General features: G+C 45.6%; 1 protein-coding gene across 1 annotated transcript in view; it reads right to left on the reverse strand.

The window, feature by feature from the left end:
- Positions 1-8,634: 8,634 nt before the first annotated feature.
- The window catches only part of CCDC183 (coiled-coil domain containing 183), a 319,356-nt gene continuing 307,133 nt past the window's right edge, over positions 8,635-20,857 (reverse strand). Inside the window, exon 14 of the mRNA XM_086919361.1 lies at positions 8,635-8,881. Coding sequence (XP_086775487.1) covers positions 8,733-8,881 — 149 coding nt within the window. The 3' untranslated portion in view covers positions 8,635-8,732. The remainder of the gene's footprint in view (positions 8,882-20,857) is intronic.

The raw sequence follows: 20,857 nt of genomic DNA on the forward strand, positions 1-20,857 counted from the left end.
ATGCACAAGATTTAGTGCCACTAGATAATTTGCCACAACATTGTAGGTATACGTCTATCAATGGTTTGAGAATATAAAGAGAAAAATAAGGAGTTCTAGGAAACAGGTATCACAAAAGGTATCCAGAAGGTAGCAAGAAATGGCTAAAAAGGAGCTATATAAAGTTAACTCTATGTCATGCTTAGGCGCCCTCAAAAATATGTCATAAACACCCTAGCTATTTATAAAGGATGGCATAAATGAAAGGTGCAATACACAACATTTGAATACGAAGCAAGCTACAAGCCACAGTTACAACAACAAATAAAGTATAGTCATAAGACACTGACATCTGCTCAAGTTGGATGAGGCAAACTAAGTGAAAAGTCTAGTGGGCACATTGAGGGAAGTTCAGTTGTTTATCCTCATCAGTTATTATTGGGCCCGTAGACCACAATGCTATTGAAAAGGTATTGAGAGGCAATAATTAAAATGCTGTGCTGAGTGAGAAATGAAAGCAGTTATGCAATGTTACATTGCTCATTTGCCCCCAGGTTCGACATTGGGTACCGCATTGAAGAGGAGCTCCGTCGGCGGTAAAAAACAAAATGGTGGACGTAAGTTGAATAGAGTTGCTTTGCACTTGACTTGTGAGGTAATATTGCCTGCAAACTTCTATATGCTTCAAAAAATGAATATTACCAGTGCTTAAAAGAGCACGCTATTCATCCTCTAATTCGGAGTGAGTTCGGCATGAAAAAAAACACTAGAAGATAAGCTCCGTCACGGGTAAGAAAACAGAGACAAAATAGCGGCGGCAAGCTCAACGGAGCTGTGCCGCAACTCACTCGCGATGCAACGTTGTGTGCGGACCACAAGAAGCTTCAAAACTGGATCTCTTCAATGCCTCTCTGTTTTGGAGACAGTACGTGTGAAAATTACTGCGTTAGCTCCACCACTGCTCCCGCCGTCCCGGGAGGGTCACGGGTCCGTCGCCATCTTCTTTAGCGCTGGCCATGCCCCCGTGATTCACTACTCTGGTGTGTCTCGCGATTGGTACAGACCCTTCTATCAGGAACAAAACCATTTCCTACCATCTATGGGGCTCACTGTGAAAAATCAGTCAGAACTGAGCCCTCTAGTGAGGAGTGACAGGCAATACACAATTCCCGCTCTGCAGCAGGGGCACCATATATGTATCATGTGAACTGTATCTGCAAAAGGCTCAGCATTGTGCACTGAATGCTCACACAATTTCTTGACATTTTTTTTTATTTTAAGGAGTTTTATATAGCGCTAGCCAGACCCGAGGGTATCGGAGCACTTTGCAGCTGTTATAGTACAGTAATCTCAAATAATCGTCGGTATACATATCGGTTCGGAAATCCCGGCCGGTGGTGTAACATAGAGGCAGGGCAGTCCTTAGAGCCTCGCAGATTGCACGATTGTCTTGCGCAGAACTATTTTCAGGAGGGGGTGGGGGGGGTGGAGGGACAAAAGGATGCTAGGAAGAGGTAGATTATGGTAACAAGTGTCATGGTGCTGCGGAATGCAGACATGAGCCCTTTAGCGTTGGTTACCTGTCCGGTAAGGCACGGTTGAGGTAGAGGTATTTTAGGAGTTTTTTTTAATTTTTCAAAGGACGGGATAGTCCTAATGTCTGCTGGGATGAAGTTCCAGATTCTGGGTGCGTTTCTGGAGAAGGATCGTGTAGCGGTTTTCTGTTTGCGTGTTTTCATAGGAATGAGCAGAAGGGGGTTGAAACTCCTGAGGTTCCTAGTCTGGCCGGCCTTTTTGAGTTTGGAGGCCAGGTATTCAGGTTTCCCTGTGTGGAGGGTTTTGTGCGTGAGGCAGGCAGTTCTGAAGCTGGCCACATCTCTATTGAGAGCCATTTTAGATCTTTCAGTGCGGGTGCAATGTGCTCAAATTTCCTGACTCCGATGACCATTCTGGGTGCTGCGTTTAGAGTTGTTTTGAGGGGGGCTAGGTGGGACTTCGCGGTACCGGTGAGGATAGCATTTCCGTAGTCGAGTCTGGATAACACCAAGGATTGGGTGGCTTGTTTGAGGTCATTGGGTGGGATGAAGGGTTTTATTTTGTTGAGAAGCTTCATATTGAGGAGGGCACTCTTCGTAAAGTTCTTGATGTGACTGTCCATGTCAAGTTTGGGGTCTAGGGTAAATCCTAATGATTTAGTGGAGTTAGCCAAAGTGAGATTAGAGTTGAGAGCATCGATTTCTTTAAGCCATTCCATGATTTGGGGTTTTTTGTCTTTGTTGGAGATGAGGAGAATTTCAGTTTTGTCTTGGTTGAGATTGAGGTGGTTCATGGATAGCCAATGCTGGACTTCTAGTTTTGTTTAGTCTCTGAATATCTTCAAAGGAGGACGTTTCCAGATAGATCTGGGTGTCATCTGCATAGAAATGGAAGGTGATGTTGGCCTTTTTGAGTATGGAGGTGAGGGGTTCCATATAAATGTTGAATAATTGAGGCGAGAGCACTGATCCTTGGGGTACACCTCTGTTGACAGGATGAGAGTCGGACGTGAAGGTTTTGATTTTTATCCTTTGGGAGCGGTTGTGTAAGAAAGAAGAGAACCACTGTATGACCACCTTGTCTGCTCCTACCCTGTCTTGGAGAGCCTTGGTGAGAAGATTGTGAGCCACAGTGTCAAAGGCTGCCGATAAGTCCAGGAGGATGAGTAGTCAGCATTTGTCGGTATCTAGAGATTTGTGAATGTCATCCACGATGTTAAGGATCGCGGTCTCAGTGTTACAACCTTTTCTGAAATCCGATTTGTGGGGCTCTAGAAGGTTGTTGCTGTCAATGTGATGAGCCAATTGTGAAAGAACGCATTTTTCAAGAATTTTGGCAAGGAGGGGGAGATTGGAAACGGGTCTGAAGTTGTTAAGATTGTCGGAGTCAAGGCCAAGTTTTTTTCGGGAGTGGAGTAACTTGGCTGGCTTTGAGGCAGTCAGGAATGACGCCGGTTCTCAGGGAGCTGTTTATGATCTTGCACCAATATGGAGCTATAGAAAGTTTATAGAGGGACAGTAATAATGTCACATAGTTGTCATAGCAAAGCGTTTACAACCAGGTGAATGGTCTCTCAGTCTCATTCCTTATTATCACTAACTTGAAGAGTGAGGTCCTGCTAGCTCGTTGGTACTCCAGAGAGAACCATATGCATATAATTTGTCCATGCCCCTCAGCAATCTTTGAACCTCTCTCCGGCACTATCTCAGCTCTAACAAATGAGTAGGAGGTGTGGGGAGAGGGGGCTCCATGAGTAAACAGGATGCCTACTACATCCAGTCATGATGCTCATTCTGGCCTCTCCGCTGTTGGAGAGTAGGCTGGGACTGGTGCGCACCTTCCCGTGTGACAAGCGATCCCAAGGTTACATTCCTGTTCTCTTCTGTGCCAGAGTCTGGTCCTACCCAATGGTCAGTCTTTCTGCACACAACCTCACGACAGAACATTGCTTAGACAGCAGCATGTAAAGACTGTTCACACAACATGGAACATTGGCTCTAGCGCCGCTGAGTAATGCCTGTTGTATTGGTGAAGTGGGGGTGCTCTTAGTGTGGAGTAGCAGGAAAACATTCTTGCAAGAATATGTGTCAGTGCTTTTAATTTATGCGTCATTGTTTTGCTTAATGATCATGGGATTAGGTTTAGACCCTGCAGTGCCTCCCAAGTATTGACCCATGTCTACCTTACACTTTCTTGCAAAAATAGCGGAAGCTATGGTTGAAACTCAACTATAGAAGTATATCCAGAATACAGTGTGCTGTTCTCACACTATCAACCAGGGCTCCATCCTCGTGGTGGGGTAGATGGGCATTCGGGATATTAGGTAACCTCTCTTTTAACTTCCAGTTTGGAGTAATGTAGCTACTTTGACCCTCTTGGACCTCTCTGCTGCATTTGGAACAGTGGATCATGGCCTCCTCCCTGCCCACCTTGATCAAGTCAAGGAGTGAGAGGCAGAGCCTTGAAGTGGTTGAAATATTTTCAAACAAACTGCCAGCAACGAGTGCTCTACATCCCTAAATCTCTAAACACCTCCCATTGTGTTTGGATTTATTTCCGCTCCTGTTTAACGCGGCAATGGCACACAGATCCTGCTTGATCTGGGTGAGAAAGCTGGAGATAGGAGAAACTAAGCACTACAGAGCAGATTATTTCAGTTACGACTTCCTCACCTCGAGGTGCAAGTACATTGACTTGTACTTGCCAGTGCCCTCTTCTAAAATCATATCATAAGCATTTAATGATTGAAATCAAAATATTTTTTTTTAGGGATTTTATATTTCCTTCTATTTGAAGTGATAATAACTATCTGATGGATCATTTACATAATCACCTCGTTGTATTCTGCAGACAGACTCCTGTCCAGAAGTTCCTGGAGAGTGTGGCGAGTTATGGTAATTAGGTCTGGCATTAGCCAAAACCTTTTGATTATTTATATAACATACTTCGTTATAGGGGCTTGTGGACAGCCATCTTCACCAATTGGTCTATTGTGCCATTCACATTTTTCTTGTTCCAACTACAGCATGCATGTAGTGTGGGGCAATTGGCCACCCCACTTCAGCCATTGTGTAACTTCACTGTCAGTAATGGCATTCTGCTCTTTCACAAGGAGCACCTCCACACACAAAGTAGTTACTTCAGTGGCAGGGGCAACTATGGTAATGTTTGCTTTTTAAGAACCCCAAAAATATTTATGTCAGTTCCCTCCACAAACCTTCACAAAAGATGCATTCAAAAAACAAGTCTGGCAGCCAACGCCAGAGCTATTGGATTTGCCAGTGCTAGTTTTTGATGTATTATCTAGCAGTGCTAGCAGTGCTCTGCCCAAGACCTCACCATTATAACTCTCTTTTTGAGATAAGTTGATTTTTAGTGCCTAGTCCAGCTATGTTTTACTTTTTAAAGTGGGCTTTTTGATCCAAACACTTCTCTTCTTTTTACAAGTGAATTCCTGGTCTCGCTGTTGGGCTTGTTCCTTTTTGAGGTTTTCTCTTTTGAGAAGAAGAAGAATGGTCTCTTTTATGGGAAGTCTGCTCAATCTCTGCTTCAGTCTTCAAAGTTTCTATCTGAGCATTTGCTACTCCCTTGATCCCCATGTTCTCAGGAACCAGTTTTCATCAAAATGGATATACCTTTTAGTCGGTTAAATTGTTTACAATCCTTTAACAGATAACTTCCCAATGACTTTACCACATATGAGATTTAAATCCCCTGATATGATATCTATTTCTAAGATTCCCTGTGTCTTTCTAAGATATGTTCTAATTTCGCCCCTTCTTTCTTGGAGTGTGGTGTATTTCAGACTAAAGTTACAGGTAAGGTTTAGGTGGTGATGTTCTTATAATCTCCCTTTCACTGGAAATATAAAGCTATATCGCAGCCAATACCTGGATCGATCGCCTTCACCTCTTCGAAGCCCGACATTGCATCAATTCAGGAAGGACCTCAAAACCTGGCTCTTCGAAAGACCCCAACGCCTTGAGACCCTAACGGGTGAATAGTGCGCTCTACAAAACCCTGATTGATTGATTGGGAGGCCACGTCCATCCAAATGCTCTCTCGCCTATCCCCTCAGGATCCCGGTTGTCTCATGAGCCTCACAGTCGATAGCCAGACTCCGCCGTCTTCAGTGAGCTCTGCATGGCTCCGGGGGTAATCTCCATGTGTGCCTACAGCTTCATTGGGTTGGTATATCTGTTTGCCAATTCTCTCTAATGACCCAGCGAGTCATCTCCTTTATGAGCTATCTGCCGGGATTTCCTCGCAGTCCTCCCCAGTATCACATTCTGGACAGCAAATTTGCCAGTTTCCACGCCAGCCTGTGCCCCCAGTGCCCCTGCTGGGGCATAGATGTCTCCGGCAAGTAAATATCTGCAGGGGGCCCTGGGTTGTGCGTGCACTCCAATGTGATGCTAGGCCAAGGCGGGGCAAGCTAGGCATGGGCCGTGGAGTAGGCAGCGGGCCCCTTCAGGGTGAGTGAACTCTGCACTTCCTTTCTCTCCATTTGTTTCATCCGCTGTGGGAGCCAATGTTCTTGGGTCCCCAAGCGTTATGTTTGCTGCTGGTAATAGGCCTCCAACAGGAAGGTCGAGTGCTATGGGTGCCTCTGGTGGTGTGAGCAAACCTACTGCGGCACCGTCCGCAATCTCTAGGGGCCCATGCTTCCTCCCATAGGCAGCTGTCCAGTGCTTCTCTCAGGGTCGCAGGGCACTCAGCATTATGGACAGTCCCCCAGTGGCCCTGGTGAATGGTGTCACTCTCCTCAATAAGTGAGCGGTAGTGCTCTAGGGTTTCTCTAGTGCCCCTCCAAGGCCGGCGGAACCACTGTGTTGGTCTAGCAGCAGCGCAAGGCATTCCAGGTGGCATGAGACCACAAGGACCAGTCCTCACCTGGGGGACAGCGCCTGGTCCCTTCCTCATTCATGGGCTGTTGCGCAAGGCATCAGAGATGTGCCAGCGCAAGGCCCAAGGGGCAGGGCAAACGTGGCATTGTGGGCCTCATTTTTACTGTATCTGTGGGATCTGCGTGTAGCGACGCGGGAGGGTGATGTTCTGGCCACCCAAAAAGGTAGAGACAGTCAGGATAGTCTCTAACATGTTCAGAGCGGCAAGGCGGACGCCATTTTACTGCGTGTATCTTTCCTCCCATGTGCGCTTCTCGCTAGGTCCGTCTTGCAGGAGTCTCTCCCGGCACTACTCCCAGTACCTCGCCACCTCCGATACAGGTGCAGAGACCGTGGGGCGACAGGCAGGGCATGTAACAGGGCCAGATTGGGGACGGAGAGAAGAAGATGCATGTCCTAACCTCCCACCATCTTGGCCACACATCCCCTATGTAGTGAGTGCTCTCTTCTAGAACCCATGTTCAGAGTTCATGGCTATGGTGCTTAGCTGACTGGCATTGTGTGGCCTAGATCCAAACTGTCCTCCCAACAGTGACTAAAACCCACTATTTTATATACTTTTCCCTTAGAAATGTGAAAATTGTCATTGTATCTGCCCTCACCGGACATTGGGTAATGCATGAAGTAATGAGAAAAACAGTGAACAGACTTTATAAAAACAATCACAGTTACAGGATGTCACATAATATTGCTGAATTTAGGCAAAGGCAAACATTAATAATGTTAACTTATGTTCATATGTTGCTTATGCAAACTGAAAATTATCATAAACCAACAAAAACCTTTGCAGTATGAATTCATTATAACTTAACCTTTTCATGGTACCTACCCGCCTGCGAACGCAGACTATTGAACATAAATGACAATAGTTCACAATAGTCCATTATCCATCACCTTTACGAATGCCCTGTGTCGATGGTGGCTTCAACATTAGGGCTGTGTAGACTCATCCACTTTGGTTTCATACTCTTTATTGACAAAGAGATAACTGTTTCTTCTCCTCCTCCTGCTGCTGTGATGGAGATGCACACAGGGGAAGAGGAGTGGGTCCACTCGCTATGCTCTCTGGTAACTGCAACTTCTCCACTACATGCCATAATGTAGGTTGTGATGGTTTGAGTGGTACCTGCGGGCAGCTGACAATGGCACTGCAGGCTGGATGGGGGTAAGGGGCCCAGAGTCTCCAGATGGAAGGGACAGTCAACACAGTTTGAATGTCTATTGTTGTATTGAATTGGGAAATAGTGCTGTACATGGAGGAAGTCCCAACCACCCTCATGAAGATTTAATGAAAATACTGTTTCAGTAGGTATACTGCCAAGCTTTTGTTAAATAAAAAGATTTTTTTTTTTAAAATGACAATGGCCTTGCGAGTTGGTAGAAGGGAGACCGTCACTGAACATGCTGTTTCGGTGCGGCCCCTTTGCTGTTGGAGCTTCTTACTCAGGGCAGCAGGAAGGGAGCAGGAGCTGCAGCACCAATTTACTCACATTAGGCTTTATCACCAGCGTACCTTTCTGTGCGGGCAGGGACTAGGCAGCCCGCATAGTCTGGAGGGTGGCTTGGAGAATTGTATGTTACTGCCATATGACACAAGCACAGATGGAGGTACCATCTGGACTGGTGCCCATGCATTTTTTCCGTGCCCACGCAGCAATGTTTGGCTGTGGGTGTGGATGCTGCCATAGGTTGTTTCTCATGGTGGTACACAGTACCTATAGAAATCCTCTGGTTGTAGACTTATACTGAGATGGTAATGGGAGTCTTGGGGTAAGACTAGGGGTTCGGTGCCATAAACTGTCAAAAGAGTGAGCAGTGCAGGTTATAACTGCTTACCCACCTGAAGGATGACTCCACCTCAGATACCAGATCCTGCAATGAGGCCAGCTTGCTTAGTGTTACCACCTGCATAAGACGAATCTTCTAAGTAATATTATATTGAAAACTTCCTTCTTCATGCAGATCTCATCATATGCAGTGGCGGCTCGCAGAGATAACGCTGAGGAGCGGTGAGGCGGGGCAGGGGAGGGGCCGGGTGGGGGTACTGGAGTCCGACATACGAAGGCAAAGGTGAGCGTAAATAAATAAATAAATACCTGCCGTCGTATGCCCCTCCCCCGTCCGCCTCGTTGCCTCACAGCGCTACCTCTGCGAGCCACCACTGATCATTTGTCAGTCTTCTTTCAATGTTTCAACATAAAATCACACATAATTACTGTTTTAAAAGTTATAACTTTATTAAGAGAGCATGAGTTTCATTGACAGTGAAAAATGGGGTGGACCACCATAACACGGCAGACATTAACCATGTCAACGTTGTTTGTGGCTTGTCTTCTGTGCCTTCTTCTTTGGTGATTTGGCTACTTTTTTCTTATTTTCAATGATGCTCTGGCTCTCTTTCTTAATGTCCTCCCGCGAGGGAGCATAATCTTGGTGCCCGCCTTCAAACTCAAAAGTGTCTACAGAAGCCAGGTAAGAGAAGAGAAGAACACATGTTCATTAACATCCAAACATGCTGGTTGCTTTTCTATAATTCATATTGCTTGCCACCTGGTTTCAGCATGCCTTTTCATGAGCACAGCAAAGGATGCAGAAGTTGAGGAAGGAAATGAAGGTGTGAATCTTTCAAGAGGAGGTGGTTAATGAATGGAGCAGACCACTCAGGAAGAAAAGAATGGTCTCATAGTGGAGGTGTTAGTTCAAAAACTGGGAATCAAGGAGCAATAGCTGATCAGAACATTGGAATGTTGAGAGCTCCATTGAAAACAATGGAGTGCTCCGAGCTTATAATCGCTGGTATAAGCCCGGAGCTCCAACACTCCAACGTTTCTTTGTTCACAGCTCTGGCTGTGAACAAAGGCTTCAGGGAACCTGAGGGGATTCCAATCCCCTCACGCTCCCAAAAGCCTTTGTTTTTTTTGTTAGAACATTCTGCCCTCTAGTGACAGAATGTTCTAATCGCCTTATAGCCCATCGTAGATGGGCTATACTGCTATTAAAGTCCCTCTTCCTTGTTAAAGGTCCTCGCCTTCGGCTCGGGCCTTTAACGCTGGAGAGGGCCTTTAATAGCCGGTATAGCCCTCTACGGCGGGCTATAAGGCTATGTTAAGACCTGATTTATGGTTTGGTGGGCATAGTAAAGGCCGACGGTAAAGGCACCGCCCTGCCTTTACTCCACTTTCCAAATTGTGAGAAGTCTGCCAGCTACGTCTATCTCTTTTCATTCACATGAACAGCTATGTGGCAGTTCTTGTCAATGTTGGAAAAGTTTGACAGATGGTACACTCACAGTGCAGGAGTCTGTTTCTGAAAAATAAAAATAAATAATTCCCCCCCACACTGTGGGTGTTTCCTCCCATGGAGCTGGTGGTCATTCTTTTTTTCCTGTCCCTCACCGCTAGGAAGACAAGCATTTGCAATGGAATAGGTCTCGCATTTGCGAGAGTTTAAGCTATTGGCATTGTAAATGACAATGCCTTTCATTACTGTTTTGCAAACCAACACATAAATAAAAGGCATTGTCATTTACAATACTAATAGCTCAAACTCTTGTAAATGCGAGACATATTGCTTGAAAAGTAAAAGTGTGCATGGCATGCTGAATGTAGCAGGAAAGCATGTTGTGCCTGCAGTAGGAGAAACTCTTTAAAAAAAAATAGTGCTTACAGATTAAACAAGCATTTACAATGCAACAGTTTCGCCTTTGCCAAAGTTAGAGCTATTGGCATTGTATCCCGAGCTACTATAAGGTATGTGATAGTCCATCAAAGACTGTCAGCAGTAAATACATCAGTGCATTAGGCAGGGTTGCCAGCAGTAAAGTAAATAAACACTATAAATTTGCATTGCATCTACATTGCTTATGCATAACAGCCATAGCAGCAGTCGCCATGCACCAAGGTAACAATATGAGTGATACATCTCTCCAACTTAAATAACAGCTTTAAATTTATTTTGAAGATGTAAATGCTTTTTCTCCAAACATCACCCTGTCAGTTCTGAAAACACACACATTTTCGTCTCAAATATATTGCATTTAAATTTTGACAAACTAATAATATTTCGACCAAGCAAAGGCTTTCATGTTTAGTAGGCTGCACATAAGAGAACTACTCATTGGTAGGCGGCGAGCTACTGGTATCTCACAAGCCACTTGTTGGAGACGCCAGGTTTAAGTAGAAGGGAGAGCACTGTTGTGGAACTTGGCTGGTTTAATAGACTATGGGAAATAGGGTGGCCGCTGTCAGTCCCGGTCTGAGGCTAGATTTACAGTACAAAGAAAGGGGAAGTGAAAGGCCAGGCCATGGCTATTCTGAAAACATTGCACCAGGGGTTACACGCCCTCTGTATCACGATCACCCGTCCCCTCACTCTCTTGTTCACTCTCTCTACACTCCTCCGAATCTCTTCCGTTTCTATCGCGATCTCCCATCTTCTCACCCCCCTCTCTAAGTCTTTTCCCCGTCGCTCTCTCTCTTCCCCTCTATTCAATCTCCCCTCTCTTCCTCGCCGCCCCTCTCTCTCCGGCGTTATTCTATTTCTATCCTGCAAGCCTCTCTTCTTGTTCCGCGGTATCCATCGGGGATTCACCTTTTATCGAGCGAAGCTGGCCTGTTCAAACCTTTTGGATTCCAGCGTACCGCAGCAGCCCAGTGAGTACTGACCAGCGGTATCAGTGGGATCTACAGTATGAGCACAGGAGCACTTGCAACTCTACAGTTTGATTTCACACGCGCAGGAGCGCACTGTCAATACTACATATTGTCGAGCGTAGGAGCGCTTACATTCCTGCATTCATTTTCACACCTGCAGGAGCGCGTTGTCCTTTGTTGCCAATTGAGTGAGCACAGGAGCGCTCACCTTCACACATTTTATTTCTCACGCGCAGGAGCGCATTATCATATCTACCTATTGTGCAAGCGCAGGTACTGTAGGGCTGCAGGGCTGGTACTTATTTATAATGTCATTATACCTTGCCAATGCTTGTTTCTTTCGTTGCTTCTGTTTTTTCTGTTCTGGGACATCCTGCTTAGTCCGCCAGATAAAACATTAATTACATTTTTCATTTTCAAGCCGGATTGTCATATTTATTCCTACAGCGAAAGGCATATCAAAATGTGTTTATGTTTTCATCGGGTTCGCATGCCTAACAAGAAAATGGATGAATGGATTTGGACTGGCACCTGCGGGTAAGTTCCGTGCCAGCTGGTTGAATGTGCACCTCTTTAATATCTAAAATTAAAACATCGCAAGCTTTTCGGCACAGGGTTGGGAGGGGGAAGAGGGGAGTGATGGCTCAGTGGCTTATAACACGTACAGCAAGTATCTGTGTAACTGTGTTTGACACCATCAGGAGATCGAATGCAAGCAAATCAACTTATGCCTCAACCCTCGCAATGTCGATAACAATAAACCTCAGCGATTTCAGCGCCACAAACCCCTTTGGGGCGATCATGGCACTAAATATTGCTGAATTTAATTTACGTTGAGTTGGTCTCTTTATAGCCCTTTAGTCACAGTGGTACAACTCATCAATTGTAATTGTCGAGCTCAGATTTGAAATTGTATTTAAATGCCATTTACCCTGAACTATACATAAATATGATTTACCTGCTTTTCGGCTGCGCTCAGCACACTATCGAAGAAGATCCTTAACCCAAATACTCTTCCTGCACTCCAGATCCTCTTAGCCCATCTGAAACCAGAATACAAATGGGTCCTTGCAGCCAGCCTATCTATTACCTTTCAGACTTTGGTGGTGACCTTCAGGCCTTCATTATGTGGAAGGTGGTAGCTGCAAAACAGAGGCCAAGAAGAAAGGGCAGGCTTCTTCAGATATCTGCCTGCTTTACAGAGCTTATTTAGATCTCTAACATGAGTGTACGACCAGGCTGAGGAGGGTCAAAGGCGTCTCCGCAAAGTAGCAAGCTGTGCTCGAGCACTTGCAGGAGAACTGGTTGAGGGATTCACAGTTAAAGGGCCCATAGCCTGCGTGCCCATAATAACTGAGAACTGCCTTCATCACAGGCCCCTAAAGTACTATACAAACCGTCCACAGGGGTTGCAGTGAGACCTTCTAGAGTGACTGAGGAGGGGGGGGATCCCTTCCCAGGAAACTACTTTAAGACATGATGCTGCGGGTTTGAAAAGCAGTAAACACACTCCAGGTGAGGCATTGAGACCTAGAGAGTATTAAAGGTGAGCCTTGCAGATGGGACACGGTTCTTCGGCAAGGTCTTATTAGTGATGTGTGCGCCCTGGCTCCCTGTTACACTGTTTTTTATTGCGTATGCCCGTCAATTACTCGGCCTTTAGCACCAATTCGATCAGATTTGTGTCTGTGGTTATGGGTTTGCTCACGGAGGACTGTCCTGTCCGTGGGCTTTACACGGACTGACTAAGCCCGTATAATGCGAGTGACGTGCGCGATGCTGGTGTTTCCCCTGGGTCAGAATTTGGGATAGTTGTGGGACATTCTGACCTCTCAGGCAAGCCTGTTTGAGGATGATAGGTTTTTAGTTTCTCGATCACGGGGGGGGGTTATTTGACCCTCCACCTAGCCAATGTCAGTTCCGATGAATCCATCTGCTAGGTGGGGGAAACGGCCATACTGTTTCAAGTGTTACTGGAAGGAGTGTATTCTTGAAGCCCGGAATTTTTTTTTCCACTATGCAAACCATAAACCATAGTTTTGTCCTTTCTTATTTCACAGGGCTCGTGCATTCTTCCTTTCAAGTTAGTAAATTGAGCGGTCCCACTTTTCGTTCCCATCTCACCTGTGAGGACTATATAGCATGCCTAAATTTGGGAATTACATCAGCCGTGCAAAGTTTTTCGAAAATATAAAAGATCAAGTTTTTGGCCGACAGTACTAATTGGTTTACGTTTACAAATAAAACGCTGGTTTAATCCCTGTAGTCTTATTTGTAATATCAGTGTGTACACTTCTGTGGCGATTACAGCCTGTCACCGATTTATTTAAAACCTCCTCGTCAGAGCGGCGCTCGCATGTCAGGGAGTAAATGCTTCAATCACTTCACAGGTGGTTAGAGACAGAGCACGTAGCACGTCAGCGCGGAACGTCATATTCTTAAAACGGGGGGAAGGGACGACGGCCCAGCTGGTAGTAATGGTTTTCCCAGAATCGTCTGTCCCTAGGAGAGGCGGCTCCCGTTTACGGCTCTTTAATAACAGGGGCAGCCTGAAGTGAGTAAGGTGACGTTGCCATCCTCAGCTCTGCTTTTCATCTTTCATCGTTTCTGGTGTTATTCTGTGCTTGCAAAATTAGATTATCTTTCCAGATGGGAGGGTTTGTGGAACTAATTCTTACTGACATAGTTAGCTACCACTTGTACGCAGAGGCCGTGTTTCCCTTTGGCAGAGCTCACTCAGTCAGATTGGGTTCCAGTGCCATTCTCGACGTACCACTTTTTCCAGCACTGGTCTAACCCAACCCTTCAGCATGTCAACTAGGGCAGCATCCATGCTCCAAATCAATCTTAGGAGAATGGAAGGATAGTCCATGTAAGGAGCAGACCAGCCTCCAGTGAACTAAACATTGCTCCGGCTTCAGCTGTTTCATATGAAGACAACAAAGAGAACGTAAGCACTTCATTGTAGAGAAAGCCACGTTTGTTCCAGCTACGATTATCCAACAGTTCTAGATAGCCTTGAGCCAAAGTTAGTCCTAACAAGAAACAAGTCAGGTCCCGGGCCGGCAGCCAATCACAGCGCTGCCTGGGACACACGGCATCAAGGGGCGGGACTTAAAAAAAGAGTCAGAAACGCCCACGATTCGCGTTCTGACCGGGAAAAAGTGATTGACAATGATGTCTTCCAATGGCTAGCCTCCATTTATGGAGCTAGCCAATGGAAGAAGGGACGGTTTCAAGTCCCCACTACTGAGATAACATTAGATTTCGCCCTGCGCTAGCACTGCTGCGCAATGCTACTGCCAGGGCTAAACCTAAAAAGACATTTCGTGTAACAACCAAAGTTAAAGGGTCAGTCCTCATGGGAGGTTACAGATGAAGACAAGGCGCTACAAGGAGGGACTAACAAGCCTATTAATGAATCAAAAACTAGCATTTACAAAGTGCAATGACACAAGCCAATGACAAGTGTGGGAAGGGCTTCTATTCCATACTCCAATATAGCATGCCGCTGAGCAGCGGAAGCGCTGCCCAGGCTCGACCTAAAAACAATAACACTGTCCTCCCTAAATAAGGCAGACAGCGTTATGTGCTTCCTCCGATTGCCCCCACTAAGTCGGGCTGTTCGGGGAAGGTTCAAACAGAAGAAGTACATTTTACTCTGTCAGCATAAACCTGCGGCTCATCTGACCCAAACTTGGGAGGGCGGATCAAGAATTAATGGCACTCCGTTGCTGCTGTGATGGAGTACACTTACAGTCAAACTGAAAATTAGGCCCTAGAATGATTCAAGCAAGAAAGGGGCATTCAGGAAGGCATAAGGAATTTGGGTTAGAAGGAAGTCAAGTCAAAAAAGATGAGGAGATTGAGATAGGGAGGTGAAAGATTCGTAAAGAAGGAAGTAATTTGTAAGGCAGATAGCACAGGGGATAACGGGTGTCTTTTGAGAAAAACAGGAGGCGGGACATTTTAATCAAGCAAGCCCAGTTATAATGAACTGATGGAATACTTTGTGAAAAATAAGAACAATAGATTTAAGAACACAGTAAAAAACATAAACACACACATTACTTGCCTTCATTAGTGTTCTAGCTCAAGAATCTGTACTTGCGGCAGATTCCTAATGTGAATATTCACAGGCAAAAGGCTAGATCTTGAAAGATTCTTGAAGCAGCAACTCCCACTGCCGCCTGTTGGGCTGGTCAGTTTTGTCACATATTTGCAAGCCCCACAGGTGGTGACAGAACAAATTCAATATAATGTAGTACGAGGGGCAGTGAGGTCCACTTTTTACATGCCAACCAGTAACAAAACGACTAGTTAGGAAGAGGCGGGAGGGCTATAATGAGTTTGAGGAAGAAGCATTACAACTGGAAGTACCTTTTCTTCAAATCTGAAGTAGCTGCTTGGCCTCACTCCGACTGAATTTTAACTAGTACTGATGGATCTCTATGCTGATAACAGCCCTTAATTATTGAAGAAATTCATCTTCATATTGTCTGTTTTCAGATTGACTTTCACATTTAGTAACTTCATCGAAAGACTATTGTTAGTTCTTCTAATAAATGTTCTTAAATCATAACTAACTGAGCCCTTTCTCAGTCAAAAGAACTACTAAATGCAATCTCAAACTCCAGAGGATCTAACACCCTTTCATGTGACCAGAATAACAGCACATCAATGACCACCTTGGAAAGAGAGAAACAATAGAAGGCTAACCTCAAGTTCCAAACATGAAGATTTAACAACGCCGGATTTGGATAAAGAATCCTCCCCCTCTGTATAGACCAGATTCTCCCTCACTAGAAGTAGGCATGGATCCCTGCAAGTGACCTCAATCAGATCTAGCTAAAAAGATCACCAACCTAATCTGAGACAAGAAGAATGACATGAGCTCATTAGTGTTGTATATTTTAAATTAGCTTTTGCAGTAAAGGGACTGCAGAAAATGTGTAACCAAAAGCAACATCTTCAAACGAGCCAGAGGTATCCGAAAAATGTAAGATGGCATGAACCCCAAAAAGTGAGGGATCTATCCTGCTGCCTGCCTCAGCTCCACTATGCATAAACTAAAAACTCTTTACATGTGTCCACACGTTCTAGTAAGAGATCAACCACACCTATCCTAGTGTTCAGAAGGGGCCCAATGTACCAAGTCTCCTATACAGAAGTCAGAGGAGATTTCTCCTTGTTTACAGAAAAGCCAATTGTACAAATAAGGATGAATATGAACCCCTTGATGATGCACCACCAGTACATACAACAACTTGAGGAGCACTCCAGGATCTAAGGAGAAGCCAAATGGTATAGTCTTCTGAAGTCGATGTTATATTCTTCAAAAGATGCAGAAAAAGGTTTTGAAGAATAATTTTCTGAAAAAGAAATCTCAGACAAAAACGCAGGTTTGTAACCCTGAGATCCAGTCAGCACGAGTCGATGGGGAAAATGAGCGAACTGAGGCTGTGAGGTAAACTCCCAGGAGCGTGCAGGCTGGGTATCTGACGCTTCTTCCTTTCTTAACGTTACAGTGTATGCTAAGTGCATCTGATGCACGTTTGACCTGACAAGCACCGTTCCCTTCACTTTTCTCTGCCGCTAGAGCATGGTTTTAGGGTTTTCTTTTATTATTTGGCTTAGTGCTTTAGCATAAGTGTCGAATGCACCACCAGGTTTAAGCTGAGCCAAGGGGGGGACATTGAATCGTATTGTAAAGTCACTGAAGAAGAAACAAGCATTTGCAATGCAATAGGTCTCGCATTTGTGCGAGTTTAAGCTATTGGCATTGTAAATAACAATGCGTTTTATTTATGTTTCAAAAACAAAAAGATAAATAAAAGGCATTGTCATTATTATTTATTATTTTATTTTAATTATTTATATAGCGCAGCTGATACCTTGCAGGCTTCCTGGCGCTGGAGAATACTCTACTGAAGAAGAGACCGAAGTAAATAAAGGCGGGGGGGTCTAGGGGAAAAGCCAGGTCTTGATTTGCTTCCTAAATGGGAGAAGTTGAGGGATCTGGCGTATGTCAATGGGCAGGCTGTTCCATAATTTGGCCGCTGCTACCCTAAAGGATCTACCCCCAGTTCTGGCTTTGTTGTATCTACAATGTTACAATGCCAATAGCTGAAACTCGCGTAAATGCGAGACCTGTTGCATTGCAAATGCTTGTTACAAAGATGATGTTGAGGCCGGAGGCCTAGTTTAGAATAAGGCACAAAACTTACTGAACGACATCATAATGATTTTTTACATCATAATGATTTTGTTTCAAATGCAATACCTCCACGTCAATAGACATATATGAATTCAATTGAGCAACAACTAAAATGTATGTGCATTTCTTGTTCAAGTGTGGTGAATATAAAAGGTCTGAATTTCTAAAATTGCTAAATTAATATAAATAAATAGACACTGTAAATGCAACTGGGGAAGCTAGCCTTACATGGCCAGAGGTAAGTGAAGCTTTCTTTTTGAACTTCCTGTTCTTTCTCATGTCAGAGGAGGGGTCACCTCTTCTTTAATGACTGTTAGAAGACTTTGGGATAATTGCCTACTGCGAACACAGGCACCGCCCATACCTGGAATGCTTAGGGGTAGAAAAGTAAAGTTTATAAGTGAAAGTGTAACGCCTCAAGCAAGCAGCTCTCATTAACTGTAGACATGTTCAAGATGGGCTAACCAATCACATTCAGCATAACTGTCAGACGTACAAAATACAAAATGTTTGCGGACGTTGGTCTCTGATAGTAAGTACACGATTTATGTACTTTTTAAAATGCATTTCGGGACAAAAACATCATAATTTTAATAGTCAATGGGCAAACAATTCTGTCCCTCTTTCTATCGGAAAACCTGCGGTAATTAACCTCATAGCTGCTATTACACATTCCTCCCCAGTGCTGCGCTGTCCATTAGAACTAGTGCTGAATGGACGTTCAATGGTCGTGCGCAGCACTGGGGAGGTAGCGCTGCTGACGACCATTGGCCGTCAGCAGCACTTAAGGGGTTAAGGGATGGTAAAGTGTGTTCTGGGTCTGGGCCGAGCAAAACAAGACTCTTTTTCTGTCTTTTCCACCATTGACACACTAACTCCGCTCACGCGTCTCCTTTGTCACTCACCTTCATCTTACCGTCCATCTGCTCCAAATGTCTTCGGGTCTTGTCCAAGGCCACGCCCTCTCCCCCTCTGCGTTGTCATAGACAGAAATCTCGAAACACTAGACAAGAGTTGAAAATACAGCACTTATTGATAGAGCCCTCTTAGTTAACGAGAAGTCTATCTCGGAGTAATAAAAGTGGAACGGGGTCAGACGTGTCAATGGCATATTGCGGCAGTAGGGCTTAGCATAGGTTTAATAATGCCTAATATGGCTGTAGCAGTGACCGCAAAAAAAATCATTTGGCCAGGGAGACTTGTCAATGAGATAATCAAGACTGCTTGCATATCTCTTTCTTTTCCGTTGAAGTCTTGCTCCAAAAGACCTGTATAGCAACACATGCATAAGGCGCCGCAAAATGATTTTTAACTTCAAAACAAATTACCCTATTTCAAAATGAGGTCTCCTTTGCTTTTGTGTCCTCGTAAAATAAAGGTATCATTTCCTGTATGTCGCGAATCCTTTGAGGAGGAGGGAATGCCCAACATTCAGTTGTGTCCAGCACCGCACCAATGAACAGGATTCGCTGGGAGGGCACCAGGTGAGACTTGGGTACATTTATCGAAAAACCCAATCTGTACAACAACTGAGTTGTGACCTGCAGATGATGGAGCACTGTCTCTGGAGATTCCGCTTTGATCAGCCAATCGTCCAGATAAGGGAACACCGGAATCCCTGACCTTCTGAGATGTGCAGCCAACACAGCCATCACCTTGGTGAAGACTCAAGGCGCAGTAGTAAGACCAAACGGAAGGACCACAAACTGGTAGTGCTACGATCCCACCGTAAAACGGAGTTACTTCCTGTGCGACTTCAGGATCAGGATGTGAAAATACGCATCCTGCAAGTCGATCGACACCATCCAGTCTTCTTCCAGCAGCGTCTGAAGAACCTGTGCAAGGGTGAGCATCTTGAACTTTTCCTGTTTCAGATACAAGTTCAAGATCCTGAGATCCAGGATTGGACGAAGTCTGCCATCCTTCTTGGGTATCAGGAAATACTGGGAGTAGCATCCCTGACCCCTTTCCTGCCCCGGAACCACCTCTATCGCGCCTTTTCATAGCAACGCCAGGACTTCCTCCTGCAGAAGCCGCAGGTGGTCCTCCGCGCAAAAGTCTTGGCAAGGAGGGTATTTCGGAGGGAATTCCCGAAAGGTAAGTCCATTCTCCACGAGATTGGGAACCCAAAGGTCCGAAGTGACCGATTCCCAATCCCCCAGAAAATAGGTAAGCTGGCCCCCCACTGGACCCACATGATCCGGAATGGCAGATCTAGGGCTGCTTTGCTGTGGTGGGAGGGGGTTGGGAAGAGGAAGAGGAGGAGGAGGAGGAGGAGGAAGCTTAACGACCTCTAGGACGAGCTCTTTGCCTGCCCCTGTACGACTTGTACAGCGTATTTTGCTGCTGCTGCTGCTGTTGCGACTGTTTGTAGGTCCGAAAGGAAGACCTGCCAAATCCTCTGAACCTTTTTCCAACAGTACCCCTGGACTGTAGGCCCAAAGATCTTGCTGTCGCTCTGCTGTCCTTCAACCTCTCCAATGCAGCATCAGCCTTCTTACCAAAGAAACCTGACCCATCAAAGGGCAAATCCATCAAGGAAGCCTGGACATCCGCAGAAAATCCGGAGGACTTCAGCTATGCTGCTCTTCTGGTGGCCACTGAAGATCCCATCACTCTTGCCACCGAGTGAGCAGAGTCCAACCCACTCTGAATGACCTGTTGTGCAGCAGCTTGAGTGTCAGCAATCACTTCTTGAAAGTCTTTCCTATCCCCCACAGGAATCTTTCAAAGCATGGATATAGCGTCCCATGAGACAAGTAGCATTTGTCGATTTGAGTGCCATACTTTCAGAGGAAAATACTTTTTTTGCGGCCTGCTTTTTCGACTCCTTATCCCCAGGAACCTGAGGAAAAGTGCCCGCAGATCTTTTCAAGAAGGCAGCCTGCACAACCAAGCTCTCTGGTAAAGGGTGCAAAGACAAAAAGTCCGGGTCACCAGGAGCCACCCTGTACCTTCTCGCAACAACCCTTGAAACAGCAGGGATGTAAGTGGTCTTTTCCACACTTCTGATATTGGCTCCGCCAAGGCATCATTGAAAGGGAGCATGGGCTCCACAACAGAGGATGGCGAATGAAGGACCTCTGTCAGAATGTTCGATTTGAACTCTGCAGTAGGAAGTGTTATGTTAAACAAATCCGCCGCCTTCCTTATCCGTGATATGGAGTCACACCCTTAGAAGGGGCGACAGAAACAGAGGCCAATTCCCAATCAGGAGACAGTTCAAGACCACTAGCCTCCCTTAGATCGTCGAAAAGATCCTCCGAATCCTGCAGCTCACCCTCTTCCATTTCTGCATCACGGTGCCTCTGCTCTCCCAAAAGCCTCTGGGCTTCACACCTCGACCTCTCCTTCAGGAATGACGTCGAAGGACCCTGAACAGACTCCGACGGAGCCGGAGTCGGCGTCGAACTCGAAGCCGGAGGGCCAGACCGATGTTCACGAGGTCAGATCGTATTCGGCATCAACGTCGCGGGCATCGGCGCTGAAGGTCTTGGCATCGAAGGCTTTGGCGGCGCCGAGAAATGCCAAGGCGGCGTCGGAGCCGGCATGAATGGCATGAAAGT

The sequence above is a fragment of the Lissotriton vulgaris genome, chromosome 5, assembly GCF_964263255.1.
Source record: "Lissotriton vulgaris chromosome 5, aLisVul1.2, whole genome shotgun sequence".
NCBI classification, from domain to species: domain Eukaryota; kingdom Metazoa; phylum Chordata; class Amphibia; order Caudata; family Salamandridae; genus Lissotriton; species Lissotriton vulgaris.